This window comes from Larimichthys crocea, chromosome VII (genome assembly GCF_000972845.2).
Source record: "Larimichthys crocea isolate SSNF chromosome VII, L_crocea_2.0, whole genome shotgun sequence".
Taxonomy (NCBI): domain Eukaryota; kingdom Metazoa; phylum Chordata; class Actinopteri; family Sciaenidae; genus Larimichthys; species Larimichthys crocea.
In genome coordinates, this window is record NC_040017.1 from 1,901,714 (window position 1) to 1,924,127 (window position 22,414).

The 22,414-nt window shown below is 41.1% G+C and overlaps 2 protein-coding genes across 4 annotated transcripts in view; both read right to left on the reverse strand.

The window, feature by feature from the left end:
• Positions 1-615: 615 nt before the first annotated feature.
• On the reverse strand, positions 616-3,303 carry LOC104926454 (histone H3.v1-like). 3 transcript variants are annotated; one of them, XM_027280855.1, is made up of 5 exons: positions 3,175-3,249; positions 2,543-2,586; positions 1,860-2,393; positions 1,653-1,761; positions 616-1,385 (listed from the first exon to the last, which is right to left on the reverse strand). In XM_027280855.1, exons 3-5 carry the CDS (start codon positions 2,382-2,384, stop codon positions 646-648), a joined length of 1,374 nt encoding a protein of 457 aa, XP_027136656.1. In that variant the 5' UTR covers positions 2,385-2,393; positions 2,543-2,586; positions 3,175-3,249; the 3' UTR covers positions 616-645. The 3 variants fall into 3 exon arrangements, with proteins under 3 accessions (XP_027136656.1, XP_019131230.1, XP_010738613.1); XM_019275685.2 differs by lacking the exon at positions 2,543-2,586 and having other exon boundaries at positions 3,175-3,303; XM_010740311.3 differs by lacking the exon at positions 2,543-2,586 and having other exon boundaries at positions 1,653-1,766; positions 3,175-3,303.
• A 3,447-nt stretch (positions 3,304-6,750) lies between these two features.
• LOC104926453 (ubiquitin-associated and SH3 domain-containing protein B) overlaps positions 6,751-22,414 on the reverse strand; it is a 41,968-nt gene continuing 26,304 nt past the window's right edge. Inside the window, exons 2-14 of the mRNA XM_010740310.3 lie at positions 15,509-15,562; positions 15,097-15,283; positions 13,577-13,775; positions 13,045-13,214; positions 12,761-12,969; positions 11,589-11,733; positions 11,375-11,501; positions 11,171-11,290; positions 10,970-11,062; positions 10,741-10,885; positions 9,283-9,389; positions 9,069-9,178; positions 6,751-7,172 (exon numbers count right to left, since the gene is read on the reverse strand). Coding sequence (XP_010738612.1) covers positions 7,035-7,172; positions 9,069-9,178; positions 9,283-9,389; positions 10,741-10,885; positions 10,970-11,062; positions 11,171-11,290; positions 11,375-11,501; positions 11,589-11,733; positions 12,761-12,969; positions 13,045-13,214; positions 13,577-13,775; positions 15,097-15,283; positions 15,509-15,562 — 1,804 coding nt within the window. The 3' untranslated portion in view covers positions 6,751-7,034. The remainder of the gene's footprint in view (positions 7,173-9,068; positions 9,179-9,282; positions 9,390-10,740; positions 10,886-10,969; positions 11,063-11,170; positions 11,291-11,374; positions 11,502-11,588; positions 11,734-12,760; positions 12,970-13,044; positions 13,215-13,576; positions 13,776-15,096; positions 15,284-15,508; positions 15,563-22,414) is intronic.

The window sequence follows — 22,414 nt, forward strand, 5'->3', positions numbered from 1 at the left end:
TCTACACACACACAGAACAGCCGTCTACTGCATACTGCTGTTAGAAAATGTTAGTAATCAATACACAACCATTAATCAAACCAATAACTAACAGCAGCCAATGTCAGACAACCTTATCATACCTTAGCTGTTACTTAGTGTTTCTGTAGTGGCTAAGAAAATAAACATGTTTACAGTTTGAATTAATCTAAAGCTCCCTTAAAGGTCCAGTGTGTGTGTTAAGGAGATATTATAGGCAGAAATTTATATAATAAGCATAACTATGTTTTCATGTGTGTATATTACAAGATAAACAATGTCATATGTAGACAATCTTCTTGTCAATTCATACAATTCAAGGAAAAGAAAGATTGACCCTGAAGGCCTTTAGTAAGAGCTTGAATACATGATATTTTTCATTGATCTGATTAGTGGAAGTTCACCCACGATAAACGGTGATAAACAGATGGCTCATCCAATCACCTGGCCTATTTATTTGAAAGTGCCTGCCTATCTAAGGATGGAAAAAAATATACGTCCTCTGCAGGCTATGAATATGTGCAACCAACATTGCTACTGTTTAAACCTAAATTACTATATTACTTGACCAAAATGACAAAACGGTGCCAGAGCCGCTTAGTTGTTAAGCAGATTTATTAAGATGGCTCAAAGTCCTGTTTTCACTGAAACCTTGTGAGCAGTATGCTTGATCTTAACCCCCGACACTAACAACAACTTGTCGCCCTCAGGTTCCCTTATCCAGTCAAACTGCAGCCTTCCATATAGAGTTTTTCCACAGGGATTCGAAGTGATGAAGCTGTGTCTGGAAGGCAACGGGATCACATGGTGGAAATGAAAAGAGCCCAGCTCTAGGGTGTCTTTTGTCTGAATGTTTTGTACCACCCTCAGATGTGAGGTGATGGTTGCTGCAAGTTGACCAGACATGACTGGATGCTCTGTAGCAGCCGTAGCAGTTTGAGCAGATTGTGCAGGGTAATCAGAACAGAGTGGGTGATTGGGACATTCAGGACTGATATTTCTAACAGAATGAGTTTGAATAGTGGATGGTGTTGACCTAAATTCAGACCCTTTCATACTGACCCTCCCAGTATTAGTCTGAACGGAGGAGTGTCTGCCCTTAGAAGCAGGAGGGCGCTGAGCAGTGGTTGACAGTTTTCCAAGGCATGAACTCGTTTTGATCTTCTTAAAGAGATCCAAGACTTTTCGGTCAAGGGGCAGCTGTTCTTGTTTTTTAATGTTGCTGTATTTGGTTGAAGACAGAAGGAACCTTTTATCTGTGATTGGTTGGGGTTGAGGTTTCTCTTGGCTTGGAGGGGGAGCCATCAGGGGATGAGAAGTCAAGTTTGTGGGCTCTGTAGGTGGTATGTACAAAGATGCCCTGAGTTCTGTGAGTATGAAAAAAATGAACACCAAGAATGTCAAATCTCAAGAATCGTGATATGAATACTGTAAGACAAAACAGTTGAAATAGTTATCTTACTCACTCACCATGACCTTGATTATGATTGGTTCTTGCATGGCATGCTTTCATGCTTTTAATTAATATATGGCATAGTGTATGTATGTATGTATGTATGTATGTATGTATGTATGTATGTATGTATGTATGTCTATGTATTGTATATGTAGTATTTAATCTTGATGACAGTAACCTTGTTTTGGGATGACAGTATCGGCAGATACCGCAGATCTTTCCACTGGAGGACCACTGGAGTTGTAGGACTGCTTTGCAAGGACACTTCTATCCATCTTGTCATCCTTCTTTTCTTTGCAAAATAACAAAGAAAAAAATATACGTTTTTATTCATGCAGGCTAAAATTACAATTTCAAATACCATATCAACATCATCTGCTTGTACCTTTATTAATGAAGTGAACGGTGTCTGTTTATTGGTCACAGACACATACTTTTGTGGAGGTGTAATAGTTTCAGGAAGCTTCACATCCTCCCTCAGCTCTCTCAGCGGTTGATGTTCATTTTCGTGAATGGCAATCGGTCTAGAAACACTTCTATCCATCTTGTCTTGTTTCTTTTCTTTCTTCTCATCCTCCCTTGCCTTTACCCCCACCTCAGTTTTTTCCACCTTTTGTTTCTTATTCTTTTTCTCATCCTCCTTTTCTGTCTCTTCCTTTTCTTCCTCTTCATCATCATCTGTGAGCCAGAAGATTCTTGAGTTCATATCCTCATCCTCATCACTTGCTTCATCCATGTAAAGAAGAGCTGAGAAGTTGTCATTACAAGAGTCCATCTTGGCAAATCCCTTTCCCTTCCGCTTCCAGCTTCGGATCACAGAGTTTGGGATATATCCATCTGGAGCTATGGGCCATCTTGGAGGCTCTGTGTCAGCAGTTTGTGACATGATGTGATGTTCAGCCCTCCTCATCAGCTTAGCCTACAGATGATGAGGGGGAAAGAGTTTGGTGTTTAGAAAATACACTATTTCTTTACTATGTTTAAAGTGTTCTTCATAGATTTTAAAAGTAGAGGACAGAAACTAACAACAAACAAAACAAACAAACAAAAACTGAGGATGCATCTGACTTATATCGATGTGGAGAATTTTATTCATCAATGGTCAGTTCAGTCTGTGGAGAGAAAGTGCACAGGAGTCTAAGATGTCTTATGCTGAGAGGTTTGTTAAAGCTTGATCAAGGAAAATAGAGGATTTATCAACTTGTCATACCATGACAATTGTGAAGAAGCTGTCCTCTCTGGCTCATCTATATCTGACATTCTATTATACATCCGGACAGTGACACTACTCTAGTCCACAAACAAGGAAATATTTTTACCCTTAATTGTCTAACATTGTTATCTGACTCTGTAGAGGCTTCTACATTATGTACCTATCTGTTGTGTCTCATTAGTGAGCCAGCCCTGTCCTTTGACCTTGGTTACCATAGTAATGATCAGAATCGTGCCTGTTTTTCTAAATACAAACATGCAGCTGCTCTGTATCTCACAAAGAAGAAGTCAGTGTCCCCATAACAATCTAATATTTAACACTGTCCGCACAATGACCTCAAGACAAGAGTATGTGTAACCTTCATATGTGGCATGCTGCTAGCTTTTTTACACCTTTGTGTTAAGACTGAGCTAAGCTAAGCCAGTTACTGGCTCCAGCTTCATATTAGGAAAGAAATCCTCCAACGTTTGGATTATTTCTAACTCACCTTGCTTCCTGCAGGTTGTTACCTGCTGTAAGCCGAGCCTCTCAGGAGAGGCATCCCTCAGGTCTCTGAACCATTTAAATTCAAACATTTCAGTTTGAATGTTAGCAACCAATTAACAAAATGGAAGTCACAAGAAGGGTCACCATTCCAAAGACATAGTAAAGATTTTTATGAACAGTACACAAATAAAACAGGAAAAGAAAATTAAGAAGAAGAAGAAAAAATCCCAAATGTAATTAATGATTTAAAAATAAGAGCTTTGGAAAATTTCCATTTTTCAAATTAGCTTGTGTGTATATTTTTGCTAAATATCGGCACATTTTCATTTCATCTGCATGAATACACATTTTTAATTGATTCAATTGACTGTTTTGATAGTTATCAGTGTAATACTAAAAGGTTCAGTCCGAAAATACATGAGTTCTAGGTTGATCTGTGTTGTTACTAAAAGAGCCTTAATGGTGAGCAGCTTATAACCAGATGCATGGACCATAGGATCCAGTTTCCACTTTCTCCTTCTGACTGGATGATAATAATTTTGTGTGATTGATTATCAATATTGTCTGGTGTATGGTCTGAGCTGTTGAACAAAAAAAAAGATTCAGGTTTTTCTTTGAAACATGCTAAATCGATTGTTGATCACAGCTCAGTAATGTGTATCATTACAATGAAGGTTCCTTTAATCACATCAGAACTTTAATCAATGCCTCACTGAACAGATAAGAGTGACATTACTTCTACATTGTTGGTTTATGTCTAAATACAGCTTTAAAGGTCCAGTGTGTAGGATTTAGTGGCACCTAGTGGTGAAGTTCCAGATTGCAACCAAAAGTCCATATCTAGATCAGTGTTTGGTTTGTCTGTTCTGAGCTCTAAAAAAAAAAAATTCAACATGGCGTACTCTGTGGACAAGGACCTGCTCTCACACTGGACCTTTAAAGCCTCCTCCTCACTCCAAAGAACACATTACAGGTGGACAGATTGTTTATCGGACTAGATTCACCATGAGAGTATTAAACCTGTCTCACCTCATGACATATTTGGTCTGGAACTGTGGAGTCACAAAATGGCGGCCAATAAAATGGGACGTGACTTGTATTTTATGTTTGACTTGTTGCTTCTGCTGGCAAAGTGTCTAAAATCTGCTCCAGGATTTCTATTAGACTCGAAACAAACACCAGGTCTAACTTTGTTGGTGATGGATGTTTGTTGCAGCCACACACACTTGTGACGGCTGGTGACCTTTTGGTGGTATGATGTAACTTGAATGTTGTAAAAAGTTATGCCTAATTGAGAAGGACTCATGAATAAGGCTCTAATGAGAACTGTTTTATGATAAGCTGAAAACATGCAGCTTTAATGACTCTTCACGAGCTATATGTGTGAGGTGTGTCACGTATTCGCCTGTTTACAGGTGATGCAGGTCACAGTCTTCTTATGCAGTTACGAGTGAGCCAGTCAGTTTATCAGGAGACATCACTTTAATTCCAAGAGGCACTCAACAACAACACTATCAATGAACACTTTTCAAAGCTGCATATACGTACTGTATGTCTTCAATGCAGTCGACACCTGAGATACAGAGCAGAAATTCTTGCATGCTGTTAAAAGTGATGCTCCTTTTTTTTTCTTTAAATATTTTTGCCTGTAACATTTGAAAGAAAAGTTTATAAATAAATTAAAAAAATGCAACTGGAAGACTTTTCTCAAAATATGATTATTTACAGCTACTCTGAACCCTTGAACAACATTTAACAAACGCACATTAAAATGTGCTGGAGCAGAATCAAGAAGCTACTGTATGATTGTCAGTAGTGCAGGTTGTGCTGTTATAGTTTAGACAAACACTACATGAATGGAAGAAGACACTGCTGTTAGTGGATGCTACATGTGGCGGCAAAGTAGAAGAAATGATGTGGGCAGCATCAGGAAAAGTCCCTGATGAAGACTCGAAGCCAGCGCTGATATGTTTCCCCTCATTTGACAGAGGAGGGCAAGTAGGACAAAAGATGGCCACCTTCTTCAAAAACAATCACTCCCATGTGTTTTGATCGTGCTCAGGAGCTCTGTGGTTCAAGCTGAGCGCAGCCCATGTGTACTTATTCACGTGTATGAAAAAATGCTGCCGGGATCTGTGCAGGAGAGCGGTACACTCATTAAACATCCCCAACAGTCTCATTCAATTTTTTTTGTGAATTTAGCACATTGTTACGGAGCCCCTAAATACGGAGCCCCTAAAGGGACATGGTGAAAGAAAAAAAAATGGAAGTGTTTCTGGTGCGCACTAGAAAGTTTCTCGTGCGCACCAGAAACTTTCTCGTGCGCACCAGAAACTTTCTCGTGCTCACCAGAAACTTTCTCGTGCGCACGAGAAACTTTTTAGTGGGCAAGTTTCTGGTGCGCACCAGAAACACTTCCATTTTTTTTTCTTTCACCATGTCCCTTTTTTTCTTTCACCATGTCCCTTTAGGGGCTCCGTATTAATCACATCTAGTCACACACTCACAGTCACAGACTGTGTCTGAAACAAGCGGCGACCTCCGTAACTGTGAAGTGCAGCGCCAAAAACTACAGTTTCTCAAACGTCGACTTGAGTCTGGCTCCAGAAGTGAGTCAGTCTCCATAACTCCCCATGTTCAAATGTCCAGCTTCACAGCAGAAACAAACATGTTTATAGCCTGGTACAAAAAACAGTTTTGGTCTCTATAGCTAATTTCCCTGTTCATGACAACTGTACTGAGGGTGAATTTATATACAACTCACCTGTTCAGATTACATTAAGGTTTAAAGTTATGCAGAATTAACAGCATGGCTGCTTTGACTGACAGGTGGGTGTTGTTACAGGTGAGCAACCAGGCGTCATTCAGCCCACCTCAGCTTGTCTTTGCCCATTTAGCCAAGAGCTGATGGAAGCAGGACTAACAAGATGGCAGCCAGAGTCAACACACTGAGCTATGCAATGACTCTTCAGGCACCTGTGGGTGACTTCACAGAGACTGCGTCCATGTTTTATACAGTCTATGGTCTAAAATGACTATCTGCTGTCTAGTACACTTTCTAGTGTGTGAACCGCTCACAACTGAATGAAAACACGAACATAAACATAATGTTTTGCTAACAATTCCGTAATGTAATATGGAAGTTGGATGTGATGGAAACTACATTTGTGGGTCAGTACAGCTGTCAGTGATATGCTGAAGTGTCAGAAAGCTCACTATAGTGAGCTCATGTTTAACATTAGTTTAACGTTAGCTGACGTTACGTTCAGGCCTTTAAACCAAGTTTTTTCCGAGTTTAGGGTTATCCAGCTTATCTTTAGGGAAATAAAACTTTTTGTCTTTGTGAAAAACTTTACTGAGAGTTAAAAATAAAACCTGAGTCATCTGAGCTGAAAATAAAGGTAGCTTAACTTTCTACGGCATTACTTCAGTGTCACACTACGGCTGTAGTCGTGTTAATGAGAATGATTTCCCATTCACAGGGCACACTGTTATAAATCGTGTTAATTTCACAACATTTTGTGAGACCGGGATGACAATTCAGTGAGAGCTCTCCCACACAGTGCAGCTATTAAAATAATAACACAATAAAATTTGAGCGTGGACATTTGTTGAAACCGGCGTCAGAGAGATGCAGTCAGTTCACCAACCATTCACCGGCTGGGACTCTGCTCCTCATCCTCAGGCAGGAAGCTTCTTCATCCATCACTGTTAAACCAGCAGCTGTGTGAAGAAACCGAAGGGGACAAAGTTCCAGTATTTTGGGGTGGGGGTGGTGGGGGGCACTGGTGTGGTGACTTTTTACTGGTCTGTGGGAGTACAGTATGATCAGGTTGGGCAGATGTTGAGACTGGACAGATGTCATTCTTGCAGAAGCGTCTCCCTCCAGTCAAAGCTGTGGTTTGGTCCGTGTGTGAGGGGGAGGATGGGAGGGTCCACTAACTGCCACACCCCCGTGTCTCCCTGCTCCTCGCAGGAGCAGAAGCCCAGGTAGGGGATCTGAGGACCGAGCAGAGGAGGTAAGAGTTAGTTCTTTTAAAGAAACGACACATGCTTTCTGGATAAGGAACTGCAGGCTGACCTCCTGCAGTAATCACATTTTCCTCATGACAGTTTGGTTGTTTTCTGTATTAAACCACATGAGTGATAAAAATAATTTCTCTCTTAGTCAGGTAGAAATATGTCAAATCATACAGATGAAGGACCAACAGGACGCTCTGTTATTAACTTTTGTTTAAAGTGTGTCTGCTGCCTCCTTCTGCATTCAACAAATGACACACAAATGTATTTTTAATAGTTGTTTACTTTTTCTGCAACATATTATTTTAGTCACATTTTCAAGTATATGGCCAGGATAAAGGATGATGACTACACCAAAGACCAAAATCAATATCAAACACAGATGGAAACTTCTGGTGTTCACCTCGACCACACTTGTTGTTGTCTTGTTGTTTTATATGTAATTATTTTAGAGTTTTCACCACATTTAGAAATAAAGAAGTAAAAATAGAGTTGGATGCAGAATGTCTGAAAGTACAACAGGAAACCTTTTCTTGGCATTTTGGCTTGAACATGAACAGACCGGCAGGTAATTCAAGACACTTTGTTCTCTGTGTTGTTTTTTAATCTTGTGGAAAATTCATGTCACGATGAAAAACAATTTATTCAGTTATTATTACAAAACGCTGAATAATCCATTTAAATATGACTCAGTGAACACACTGTCTCTACTCTGTTATCTCTGCCAGGCGTTTGGTTGGGTGTGTGTTTGTGGACAGCTAACACTATTGGACCCACCAGCCTCATATTTTCTGTCAACATTTATGACTGTGTCCTGAAGGACCTCTCATGGTTTTGGTGAGTCACAGGTTTTGGAAAAGTTTATTGACTGCTCTGCTTTATACCTCCACTGACTGCAGTCTTCTCAGGTCAGGGCCACAAGTGACCAACAAATGCTTCAGGTTAGAATCTTGTTTCCGCTGGAGTTTACTTTAGTGTCGGATGACTCTTTTTGTCTTTTTGAAACTCACATCTTTCATCACTGGAGTTTTGAGCTTTGTCTCCATGTAGCCTGTCTACCCTGGTGAAGCCTCGATAATGTAACATGCATATTGTTGTCCCTTTGTTCCACTAGTCTCATGCAAACATACTGGACTCAAAATTAAATGTTATTTGTTCCTCTACACATCCAAGTCTGTAACTTCTTGTAGTTGGGCTGCTTAAATATGAACGGTATTTGATGCAGTGACTTTACTGCACACATGAAAACATTTAAAATGACTGCAGTCATTAAGAAAACACTCTCACACATAAAGAAATCACCTGGATGGAGTAGAGGTGTAGTGAAACGTAAAAACAGGTGGATAATTTATTCAGACGCAGACAGAGCTGGCAGTGATCTGCACTCTGCTCAGTCGAGTATTTGTGTTTAATCGTGAAATGAGTCGACCACTTGTTTTAGATCTTCCTTAGAAATGTTCTGAAAAAAAAAAGTGGTTTGTTATGTGAGAGAGTGTGCAGACAAACGCCGACCTGAGGAACAAACCCGGCTTCCCACTAATGAGCGACCCAACAAAGAGCTGTTCTGGAAAGAGGAAGTTTAGTCTGGAAAGACTCCACAAACACCACAAACATGATGTCACTGCTTATGAGTCCTTAGTAGCCTCCACGTTCACCAGCTTACCCTGTGTGTCTGTGCTAACGTAACTTTATTAATTCAGACCGATGGAGCAGACAACGCGGCTAAAGATCCTCTAAAAGCAGCTTTTACTGCTCAGGCGGATAAAAACAAAAACGTACATAAGGTACAAACCAGGTAGATGTAAAGAAGAGTGGGATGTACTAAAGAATCATCACATGGACTAGATAAAAAACACAGATATGCAGTGAACAGACCTTTCGGACTACTTGGATGAAGTCCTTGGCGCTCTGTGGGCCGCGGCCCTGCAGCTGGCGTGTGCAGGCCTCTAAGGAAGACGCGTGGGCTACAATCAACACGTTGTTTCCTGCGGAGGGAGTGGAAACCACATCAGCGCTGGTGGACAAACAATAAAGTAAAAGTTCACCTACACAGACGCTCTGCTGCGTGCTGTGTGTCTCTCTCTCTCACCAGTGTTTTTGCAGTCTGACAGGATGTCTTTGGTCACTTGGTAGCTCCGGCTCATGTAGGTCTCGTAGGGTTCAGACACGGTGAGCTTGCTGACTGGAATCAGAGGTCTGCGTGGAGACAGAGCGGCGGCACATATGAGAAGATGTTCCATGTTCATGTTCTGTGGTCTGATGTTGTCGATTTTTTAGTGAAAAAGATAAGTCAACAGTGGCCGCAATCGCTCTATCTGCGCATACTTCAGCACAGCAGAGCTTTAACGGAAGAGACACATACAATGATGAACTTTTATGAAATCATCAAGTTGGCTCACTTTAAACGATGTTAGATCACCATAGCAACCTGTGTATACTGCACAGCTAACCTCAGATCACTGACCAATCTTATCAGTAAGTCCTCACTTTCCTGACTTTCACAATAAAGTCACAGGAAATGAAGAGCAATAGAGACGTTTTTATCTGTACACAGTCATGTCTCATCAATGCATGTCACTAACTTTGCTTCTTCCCCAGAGTTTGCCGTACCTAGATCCAATTGGTCGAGTCTGCTGCTGTGGTCCTGATGACGTCCACTACTAATACTATTATTATGATTATCATCATTATTAATCACCTTTTGTCATATCTCCATCAAAGTTGTAACTCAACAGCAGCAGATGGCCACCAATGACCCGTGTTCTGCTCGAGGATTCTGCCTCTTAAAAGACGTTTTTCCTTGCCACTGTCATCAAGTGCTTGCTCATGGTGGGAACTGTTAGACTGAGATAACTTGTTATGATTTGGCACTATACAAATAAGATTGAACTGAATTATCAGCATTATGTCAGAGATAGAAAATAATGTTTTATGCATATTACTGCGTGCACTTTGGGTTTTAAACAAGACTTCTAACCAACGGAGAAATAAATAGTTAACCACAATAATGAACAAATGAATGAACCATCATTAACTGCACACACTGTTAAGTATCAAAGTAAATTATAAACCAATATATCTCATCATAGTTATGCTTGTTTTGCTATTTGGTTTTGTGTTTGGTATCGTCTCTGTGTAAAGGTGAATGTGTGTGTGTGTCATCCAGCGATCACTCCTGCTACAGAAGCCAGGTCAAGACAGATTATCGTGCAGTGTGTATCTTTCTATTATTTTTGACTCCAGCATGCCGTGCTTTCTTCACCGTTCGCCAGTAAATCCTCTGATCTGCTCACCTCGCTTTAACCACCAGCCTTTAGCCGCCGCCACCAGCTATTGTCGTGGCTAGACATACTAATACTGTGTCTGTATTGTGGGTCCAAACAAATATCATGAAAACGTAACAGTAGTTCAGTTGTTCAGGTTCTATGAAGCCGGGCAGCTCACAGACAACGTTAAATATGAACTTTATATACAGACAGTTTCAGATATGCTGAGCCAAAGGTGAAAAATAACATATCAAGAGCAGGTGATGACAAACACACATCACCTGTATGTTGTGTCCACACTGAAGTGGGCTGCAGCCAGGTCAGTGGGAGGTATCCATGCAGGCAGAGAGTTCCCAGAAACCCACTTGGTCCATTCAAAAAGCCCTGGTTCCACTCTGACCTTCAGCTTACCGTCCTGCTGCAGACCTGGTGACACAAACACAACTCGTCTGAAAACATGGACCCTGTGTGTGTCAGTACAGACTCTGTTCTCGTGGAGACTCTTCGTACCTCTCAGGATGTTCTGTGCAGTCTGGACGCATCGTAAGGAGGGAGAGCAGTACACATAGTCTATCACTGTGTTACTCTCTAACAGGGCCTCACCTGGAAAACACACACACACACACACACACACACACATTTCATATAGTCAAAATGCAACAACACCATCACCAGGTGTAGCACAGCTTCAGATCCACACTGGTGACGTACCGATTAGTCGAGCCTGCGTGGATCCGAACACAGTGATGGGAGCGTCCATGTCGTAGTCTCTCTTGTCTCCCCACAGCGGCAAACTGGGAGGCATGTTCAGGTTGGAACGGACATATCTGCCTGCAGGACAACAGAAACACGCACATTCGTGGTTTCATCTTTTTTTACTCATTCCTGTTTTCTGCCTCGACCTGGGCTTCTCACCTTTACTGTCGGAGCAGAGGGAGAGCCAGTGTTTGCCAAACACCACGTCCATCCGCTCACCGTGCCGACACACAAAAAGTGTCCTCTTGGGCTGCCGAGAGTGACTCCCACTGATCCGCAGGACCTGCTGGAAATAGAATAAATCGCAAGGCTTCGTGAGAATGTGTGTGTACGTGAGAGAGGAACATTTGTGTGCACGTGAACACAGAACTACCTGCATCGGATGGCAAATGAGACTGAGGGTTGGTGGGTCTCCAGGGCTCGTGTTATCAGGGCGTCGGCTGTCCAGCAGCCCATCAAACATCCCTCTCTCCTTACTGGTCCTGTCACTGGGCCCACAGCTGAAGAATGAATGGGAGCTGTGGTGGATGCGGAGAACAGACGGAAGGACGTTTAATATCAATATATACGTGGTGCAGTATGATGGCGCCTAGGGGAGCTGCTGTTAATGTGATTAACGACAACAAGGAAATGTTAAAAAATGTTTGTTTTTTTAACATTTCAAGCTCCTATTGAGGTTTTTGAACGAAGCTTTGAATGTCTGTTATCATATTTTGTAATGAATGAATATACATAAATCAACATAAATACATGAAGGCAGCAGGCACATCCAATAAGAAAAAAATGGCCAGTGAATTTTTGGGCTGGAATGAAAATATGAGCTTATCTATTATTATTCACACCTATAGGCTGATGCATAGTGCTCAAAAGGCTTTCTTAACCAAATAACTTCATTATAGAGTTCTTTGAAGAGACACTGTTGCTGAGAGCTGTGTCTCCTCTCACTCTGTGCTGCTTGGCTCAGTTTGGTAAATCACGGTTCATTCTGCTGGATTATGTATCGGAAAAATCTCATATCGGCACATATATGCCAGATAGTGTCTGCTATAAGCCAATATTGGCCGATATATCAGTTGGGTTTTATTAACGATTTATAAGTTTTAAAAAATTGTTAATTTTCTCTTATTGTGGTTATATAAACGTAATTTATAGACTGCTGCCTCTGTTAGTGTGAGCCCAACAAATATCGACTGATTAGATAAAAACATGCCGTGAATTTTGGAAACATCTTTTTTAATAAAGTTTGACTTTTTGGGTTGATGGGAAATGGATCACACAAGTAGAACACAATCCTATGCAACAGTTTTACAAAGAGTATGATAATATTAGTGTAGCCTCATATTTACCAGCAGATGTGCACAAAGGCCGGCTTTAAACAGAATGAACTGACGTTGACAAGGTTTGGCTTTAAACATTTTCGTTCAGCTCTAATAACGATGAATATCTGGAATTTTTCTGTTCAATGCGTCTGGAGGAACCCTTTTCCTTGCATGTGGGTTTGTTTAAAATAAGAGAAAAAGAAATAAGAGCGAGTGCTCCTCTCACCCGTGGAAGACCCAGGTGTCCGACTCATCGGCCAGGCTGACGTAGTTCTCAGGCAGCAGGCCAGACAGCCCAGAGGCCAGCGAGGTCCCGTACACCCAGCCCTCACTGGTGCTGCTCTGATCCACCGGAGACATGAAGACAAAATCACCAGGAACCAGCTCCAGCTCGTCCTCGTTCTGAGGCAAGTAAGGGTACATCACCCGCAGGGTCTGCACGACGCACGACAAGAGTTTAGAACAAATAATCACATGTCAATATGCCTCTATAAACCACATTAATCATACCTCGTGGTTTGCAAATCGAATGTCCCGGGAGAACAGGACCGCGAGCCAGTCACAGCCGAGCTTGACTTCGATGCCCTTGGCCAGTTTCTCCAGTGATGGGAGGTGATTCGTGGGGAAGTTGTAGGCCAGAGTTACGTGGAGCTGCTTCTTATGTGGCTCCACATGGACTTCTGGAGTTTGACATAGTGCAGAGTGTCAGCAGAGCGTCAGAGAGGAGAAACGCTCCACATCAGATTTTGTTGACTCGCTCTAATCTGTCTCTCTACCGTGAAACAGAAAAGTGGCAGAGCGTTAGCACTGACGCCACTGCTCTAATCTGATTTGGCACTTAGCTGTCTGAAATATGGTTTGGCTGTCAGCCTCATTTATCGCCTGTGCTTAAAAAGAGTCACACATGACAAACTGAGTGAGTGCTGGAATAACCCAACATGACCGGCGTCTTGACCAATCATTTACTGCCGCTGCTGGAACAGAAAGCTGGTCACCACACGTTACACAGCGATTATAATGAAGCGTCGGCTGTGGTTCCTACCTGCCTTCCTGGCGGCTTCTGTCGCGAAGTCAGCCGCGAACTGCTTGAGGATGTCGGCCACCTGCTCCTCCACGAAAAGGCCGATGAAGTTGGAGGATGTGTAGAGCTCTAGAGGCAGCGGGCTGGGAAATCGACCCCGCCACTGCTGGACAGTGGCCAGGAGGGCCTCGCCTAGAGCTTCTGCTTTGTGGTCTGCACACTGTTTGGAAGCAGGAAGGGAGATGCAGTTCAATTGTTTGTCTTTCTGTTCAAATAACGTATCTTTGTCATTCAGCGGTAGTGACAGGACATTTATAGAAAACACCACAATGATTTGGGTGATGTTTGGAGGAGGAAGTAAGAGGAAGAAGTGACACTGCTGAGAAAAGCAGTGAGTGTGAAGCCGTTCAAAACTATCGTAGACCATTGTGACTCGCCCACTCTCCTCACAGTCAGTATCGTAAAATTTCTATCATCATTAATGATAAGGTAAAGATAGAAGGTGTCCACATGAAATAACAACATGTTAAAGGTTCCCTGTGGAGTTTCTGACCACCAGTAGCCAGATGTGTGGACTCACATGACTTAGACTTGAGTCACAAATTTGATGACTTGAGAATTAACTTGACTAAATAAAATCTACTTGCAACCAGTGACGTAAATACTTCATACTTTCCATCAAACCCAAGTATATCCTTTCCTAAGTAAACACGCAACTTAATGTTTCATATTTTAATCAAATAACAACCTCCGTGTCTGTGAAGGGAAGCAAGCGTGAAAGTGGCAAAAACTGCAGTTCCTCAAACGTCCACTTGAGGCTGGTTCCAGAACAAGTCAGTCTTCATAAGCCCCCATGTTAAAATGTCCAAGTTCACAGCAGAAATAAACATGTTTACAGCCTGGTACAAAAAACTGTTTGTGGCCACTTTGACTGACAGGTGGGTAACGTCACAAGTAACTCGCTTGACTATCCAGGTTTCATGCAGCCTGCCTCAGCTCTATCCTTGCTCCATGTCTTTGACCATTTTTGGATATGTGGGGAGGTCACTTCATAAAATGTGAGTGATGTCACCAATTAACGTACATGTTTTATACTTGAGGCTTGAGACTTACTTGGTCGCACTTCTGCTGGCTATAAAGTAGTGTTTTAAGCAGTGGCTTGCTGTTTGGTTTGTGTAGCGCACAAGGAGGCACATGTAAGTACGCAAGTAATGTCTCGAGCTGCTCTGTATGAAAAGTGTCCTGAGATAACTTCTGTTATAATGTGGTGCTATATAAATAAAACTGCATTTAATTGAAATTCACACTTGCTCTGATTGACATTTGGTGGCAGTAATGTACAAATGAGTGCAGCAATGTGTCATCAAAGGCAAAGAAGAAATCCACTAACTAGTGAACATTTGGTATGACTAGAAGAGATTATGCCACCACATTTACATAATGAAATGGAGGTCTGACAGGCTTCAAACACAACAATCAAGAATCATGCAACCAGCTGAGTGCAACCTTTAACCAGCATTGGTTCAACTCTCGACGCTCACCATGAAGAACTGGCAGAGGGTGATGTGGGGAAAGATGTTGTGGGCTTTGTTTTTGCCACACGTGACCCGACTCTGTTGCCAGAAGTGGGAAAGCTGGTTCTGTAGAGGTCCACTGGGTCGCAGGTAGAGGACAAACTCCCTGGGCAAAGGGTCATCCAGGAACGGGTCATCGACATGGGAAAACAGCCTGAGGAAAGACAGAGGTGCTCTGAGGACAGACTTAAGTAATGCTCAGATTGGGGTTATAAATTAGATCCATTTATTCCAATTAATTATATGGAGACAGGACGTGTCTATTGTGTTGGAAACAACTCCTTTGTACAGCAGAGGGCAGTATAAGACACATTTCCTCCTCTCACTTGTGTACATGTGAATGTTCTCTATACAGTACACAATTGTTGTTTTAACTTACCAGTCACATGCTGCTTGCACACTCCGACCTCCTGTTGATACCAGAGCCTTCAGTCTGCAAGAGAGAGCAACAAAATGATGTCCTCAGCAATGCTGACAATGTTCACCTTCAGGTTACTGATCTGTAATCAGACTGAATGACTCTGTCAGCTCTGTGTGAATGAGCCGAGCGGCACACTGATTTTGTTACAGCAGTTTGTATCCTCAGCACTTTTCTGGCAGCAGATGGTAAATAAAAGAAGGACTTTCTGTTCTGCATCCACAACACCTACTGTAGGTGGAAACTCTGACTCTGTAAACAGTTAGAGATGCAAGCAAGGGCTCAAAAGGCAAAAGGAAATAATGTGGAAAAAGTTGTTGACTGAACAGAACTGCCACTGGAGTCGGGTACAAACAAAACCTGGAAAAAGAAACACCAAAAAAAAAAACAGCTGAATTATTCAATGTTTTCCTGGTTCGACTGGATGAATATCTAAAGAGAAATTCAGCATCTGTCAAGTCACACAGAAAGAAACATTACGATGTCAAACGGAAATGTATTTTCTCTCTCACCAGTGAGGACACTGCATTTGGCAGGAACAAAGTACATTTCCTGTCAGAGCTAAAATTACTGCTAAAGCTTTTAAAAAGCTTAAACCTCTCACTGTAATACTTCTAAACTTTCACTCTAATAATGTGATTTATTCAACTTCACTACATTATTTTACTTCAGGCACTGATCGATAGAAAAATCCATTTGTAAGAATTCATTTTATGGCTGCACTCGTTCATTTTAACCATGGGGACTGAAATATCATCACCTTGTAAAGGTGAACAAAATGATTACATAAAAGATAATAGATCTTATTATGTCCGTCTGATTAATTAGGTCCAATATTCTTTCTAACTCTGTTTCAGTTCTCACAGACTCATGGAGGGAAATCTTTAGCTGCTAAATGCTATGCTATGCTAACCAGCTAGCCGCTAACTTGCGTTATTTGTTGCTGTAGCGTACAGTCGGTTTATCTGAGCTTCTTCTCTCTGAAAATAGTTGTTGTAAATCAATAATTAACATTACCCCTTTACATGTACCAACATTTTGTGAAGCTACTGAATAATGTTACTGAAATGACATTTTAATAATTAATACACATGAAGGTATTTTTGTGCCACATAATGACGTGAATTTTAGAATCCACATTTTAACATGGTTGTGTGTTCACGCTCTGTTTGACTGACTGTATTTTAGTTTTTACCGTGCACAAATATGCATGTGCCATGGCATTTGATATGATAATGTCATTGTATATGGAGGACAGAAAAATGTATAATGTATGTATAAATAAGTACGCATGGGTATAAATGAACACACCCTGAAATAAATAATTAAATACATAAATTAAATAAATCATGAAAAATATTTACATTAACATTTTGGTAATGAAAAATGCAATTTCTGTATATTTACATGTATTTATTTATTTACGTATTTCTATTTCCAATGTAGATGCTTCTGTCTTGTTTGTAGCACAGGATTCCACAACTGACCAATCCTGCTTCAGGCTGCTTTAGAGCCGCCCTTTAATTAGCATACAGACACATCAATAAATAAATGAATACTTATTATGACTACATATGACATTTTTTGACTGTATTGCCAAACCTTTTGTGCTTCAACATGTATCTGGTGGTATTGTCAGAACATGTGATTGCATGTTTACAGATACACCTATGATTTATGCAACAACAACTACAACCTTTCCTCAGGCAAAACTTTTAAATATAATATCTTTCTGTCCCACTAGTTATAAAACTTTTAGTTTAGTTTAGTTTTCCACTAAAAACCCATTTTGACGTAACTACGCTTTTATTAATACAGAATATTTTTTATCATTGTTTCCACTCCCACCTTTTGATCTCAAAGTGCAGTGAGTAACTGTAACTGAGACCAAGTGGGGCTGACTAACAACGTGTGGGGGCTGAACAATATGGATCACAAGTCAGGGGGAGCGTCAGTTCCTTGTAAGCACCAGCGTGGAAGATACTTCTCATGTGTGGGAAGACATTCACATTTTCTCCTTTGTAAAGCCCATCACCGACCATCACTGAGGTCTCAGCTGTCAAAGAGTCTTTCACACATTTGAGGTGTTATTTCTTCAGTAAAGAGCCTCACAACTGCGTGTCAGACTCTTCAAAGACAGCATGACATAACGTAGCACTGTTTCACTTTTACATATCACAGTCTATACATATACCCTCATAAACATTTCACTTCAGTCTCCATGTTAAAATGTCCAACTTCACAGCAGAAATAAACATGTTTACAGCCTGGTACAAAAAACAGTTTTGGTCTCTATAGCTAATTTCCCCCGAGGGTAAATTTTTTATATAATAATATATATTATAATATATTATATATAATATAAATTAACAGTGTGGCCGCTTTGATTGACAGGTAGGTACCTTTACAGATGGCTTGTTTGAGCAACCAGGCATAGCCAAGATAGATAGCCAAGATGGCAGAAGCTAGAACTGCTTTTTCTGAGCATCAACACCTACGGAGATGTCGCTACCATTCTCGCTGTCCATTCTTTTTGGTTGCAACAGATGTCTGCCCACCATGAGCCGGGATCTGCTCAAGGTGTCTGCCTCTTAAAAGGAAGTTTTTCCTTGACACTGTCGCCAAGTGCCTGCTCATGGTGGGAATTGTTGGTCTCTGTAAATAATATTATAAAGAGTACTAAATGATCTAGACCTGCTCTATATCCAAAATGTCATGTGATAACTTCTGTTATGATTTGGCGCTATATAAATTGAATTGAATCGAACTGAATATTACAACAGCTCATGTTGTAATAAGTCAATTTCTTCGGCGTTGATCAGTAAAGTCTGTCTTGTCTTTTCTGCTCTTAACTCTGTGTTTGCTATCTGAATAACTGTCAGTCTGTCACACAGACAAATACAGTGTTTTTCACATAAAAGCGTGTGAATGCTGAACTAACAGTTTTCTTCAAAGAGCTTTGAATGAAGCTGTTTAAATCCTGATTACATCAAACAAAAGAGTTTCTGTGCAAGGCATTAACAGAGATTAAAGAACGGCTTTAAAGAAAGAATAGTGATTAATCCGTTTATTGTCTCCGCCCTTACCTCAGCAAACACCTGAGGGCTCGGCTGATAAGCAGGAGATGGAACGGGAGATCGGATTATTCATATTAGAGCCACACAATCTAATTAGCTGCCACTCAGAAGATAAGAGCTTGTACATACTAATGTGGTTTTCATCTCTGGGGAGCAAGACGCTTCCTCACACGGCATGAGATGTTGTTCCTATGGGATGGGATGGGTGGAGGTGCTACACAGAGGTGTGTGTGTGTGTGTGCATTAAAGACTGCATGCTGACAGTGTATTAGATTATTACAGGTCTTTGAAGGTGGCTCCTAAAATGCTTGGATTGAAAATACTGCTTATATTGTGACTGTTGAAGCTCAAGCATACAGTGTTTTCACCATCAGGGAGAAAACATGATGCATACTGTCATAACAATATGAGTGTTGCTATTTAATACATTATTAAAACAGTTTTTTAGTATTTTAACATTTTAATCTGGATTATCGATATAAATATAATGTGAAAAATGCCATTTACAGGCCACAGAAAATTATCACCCAGCAAATTTTCTCTCTGAGTCCTACTCATTGTTTTTTCAGCTATCTAGCTCGCTAAAAAATATAAGAACTCACTATAAAAACTCACTTTATGTTTTGTGCCCAGCAGCAAACAGCAGACTGACAACGTTAGCTTAACATTTAGCAGCTAACAGGACAGATTTCTGTTTTAGGATTAGGTGGAGCTAAAAGAGAATATTAGGAGTTAAATTCATCAGGTGGACAGAAAGAAATGAATGCTAATGGTTCTCTGTCTCCTGAATGTGGAGGCAACTTTTTGCTTCATCCTAATGCTTATGTACACACACACACACACACACACACGGACTATTAGACATGTTCTCCACATTTGCATGTGGTGAAGTGATAGGCAGCCACATAGCAGCACCCTGGGAGCCGTTAGGGTTTTGTGCCTTGCTCAAGGGCACCTCAGCAAGAGGTGGACTGGCACCTCTCCAGCTACCATTCCATGCTCCATACTGTGATATGTGCTAGACCTGAACTGGCCACCCTCCAGTTCCCCAAGCCAAATCCGTACAGAATGAGCTACTGCTGCCTGATAACAGGGTTTGTTTTGGAATTCTTCTTCCCCTTAGTGCCAACCGCCCACAACAACAACAACAACAACAAAATTAACAGCATCAGAATCAACAACAACAACAACAACAACAGCATCAAAATCAACAACAACATCAACAACATCAAAATCAACAACAACAAAATCAAAATCAACAACAACAATATCAACAACATCCAAATCAACAGCATCAAAATCAACAACAACAACAACAACAACAACAACAACAACAACATCAAAATCAACAGCATCACAATCAACAATAACAACATCAACATCAGCAGAGGGCAAGTACTGGTATTGGGAAGTCAAAGCATAACTGGTCTGTATACATGAACACACAAATCATGTGTACTGAGAAAAAAAGCACACCCACACTCCACACTGAATGCATCTCCACCACAGTGAGCTCAGTAAGCAGCAGTTGTGACCACAGCAGAGACATCAGAGACAGCTTTACTGTGTGCGAGCAGGCTGATTGGGTTTTTATGAAGCTGCTGTGTCCCACAGGTGTAGACCTACATACCAATGCATATGTGTGTGTAAGAGAGAATCAGGATGGAGGAAGAGCGAGCCTTGAACCACTTTAACACACACCCATACACACGCACACACACACACACACGCCACCAAACAGTAAATCAAGCCAGAGAGATGGGAAAGCTTTGCCACACACTAACACCTGGGTAACATTTAGCATTAATGACTGAAACACAGCCGGCTTTCATAACCATGAGAATAATTGGAAAGGAGAAGTGCGTCCTGAAACACGTGTCATTCGGTTTGTCACCATGTTAGTCAGTGTCACTTACTGCAAATACTAAACTGTCATTTCACTTTAAGAAACATGAGATACAGACACATATAGTCACGTACACTGGTTAAAGGTGACAGGACGTTCCTGAATCGCATTAACACATCATATTATGTATAACTATGTGGATGTATCACGAAACAAGCGTCAATGAATTTGACGTGGGTACCAGTTATTAGTCAGTCATCGCTGTAAGCTGATGATATTTTTCCTGTTTCCTAGTTTGTCCTGACAATTCATCAGAAAAAGGAAGTGTACAGATGAATCAGTGACTTTTAAGCAACATTGTGTAACTTTTCTACCATAAAATAACTAATAACTATTTTTAAATCATTTTGATGTTACACTTTTAATCAAGTGAATGGTGTCTCTGTCATTTGTATGTCTGTTTCTGTGCTATGTAACTTGCGTTCTGGGTACGCGAGAATTATCAACTGCGAGAATTATGTAACGCTTTGCAGTCACACACCACCAACTATTTGACTGATTCTGGTGAAACTGGATCATATTTTATGGAGAAAATGTTTTCTGGTTTTTACTGGTTGTCCTCTGGCTGCTTCACCTCAACTTTCTGTGATTTACAGAGTTTCCTGAAGGACAGTGAAGTAAACTGCTGCTGTTAGCTGACGTTAGCTCAGTTTGTTGTTTGCTGTCATAACGGTTAGCTCAGAGCACCATGGGAGTGTTAATGTTTGTACCACAGGTGACTTGGACAACAGGGAAGAAGAGGGGGTTAGCAGGCATTTTCTGGGGAATGCTGATGGGGATGGGATATAGTGTTGTGCCAGAACTGGAGCTAGGCAAGCGAGCAATGTAACCAGGCTCAGCAGCCTCTATGGGCATAATGACAGAGGAGAAGAGAATGAGGAGGTTATAGATGGAGGAAGCTAAGAAGAGAAAAGGGAGAGAGTGACTGAGCAGGAAGCTGCCAGAGAAGAGTAAATCTGGGACTGACTTTTAGTGGTTGGTGAGAGCTTGGTGAAATAAAAGTCTGAAAGACAGACGCTGAGCTGGGCTGACTGCTGTTGGACTAGTCAGTAATATTTGCTGGTGACCTTGCTTGATGTTTGGCTGTTAGTAAAGTGTCAACTCGCTAGTTTTCGATCATAAGTAATGTAATCAGAACAAATACAGCTGTCCATATTTACTACAGATTACACTCTGAATTAAATGTCACGAGTTGATCAATAGAGTTTTTACTGGGACCAGTTAGCTTTAGCCTCAGTCTTTAGCATAAGAGAAGACTTTCATGATCCCCTACTGGGTAAATTTACTGATATATTTTGACACATTGATACATGATATCATATATTCATGATATCAGTGTATAGCCATTGAACTTGAAGTTTTACAGAGTTCTCATTCAAAACAAGTTGGCTGAAAACATTCAAGTTCAACTCAGCAAACTCATACAGCTAACATTAGCTAGTTAGCTCCAGATGATGAAATCTGTTTGCAACAGATCAAAATCAGTTGTTGGTCATTGGTCAAAATTCTAAGTGCTAAATCTTCCACCATTATTCTTCCAAACATGCACGTGTGCTTGATAGAATGGAAAGCTTGACAGGAGCAACAACAGTAACTAAGGGTGGCGGGGGTTAGTGAAGGGTCAGCTGTGACTCAGCTTTTAGGCAGCTGTAACATTTGATGAAGTACAGTTGGAAGTCTGGTTCGATTGGATGAGCTCTTAGTTTTAAAGATAAAAAGATGGAGACAGCAATGAGCAACTGCATGGACAAACAATTACGTGCTGTTTCCAGAAAATTCTTTAAATATATTTTCATAATGACGCAAGGTATGACCAGTCCCTCACCACCCACACACGCTGCCAAATCACACCATGTGGAAAGATAATTCTTGCAGCTCTCGAGA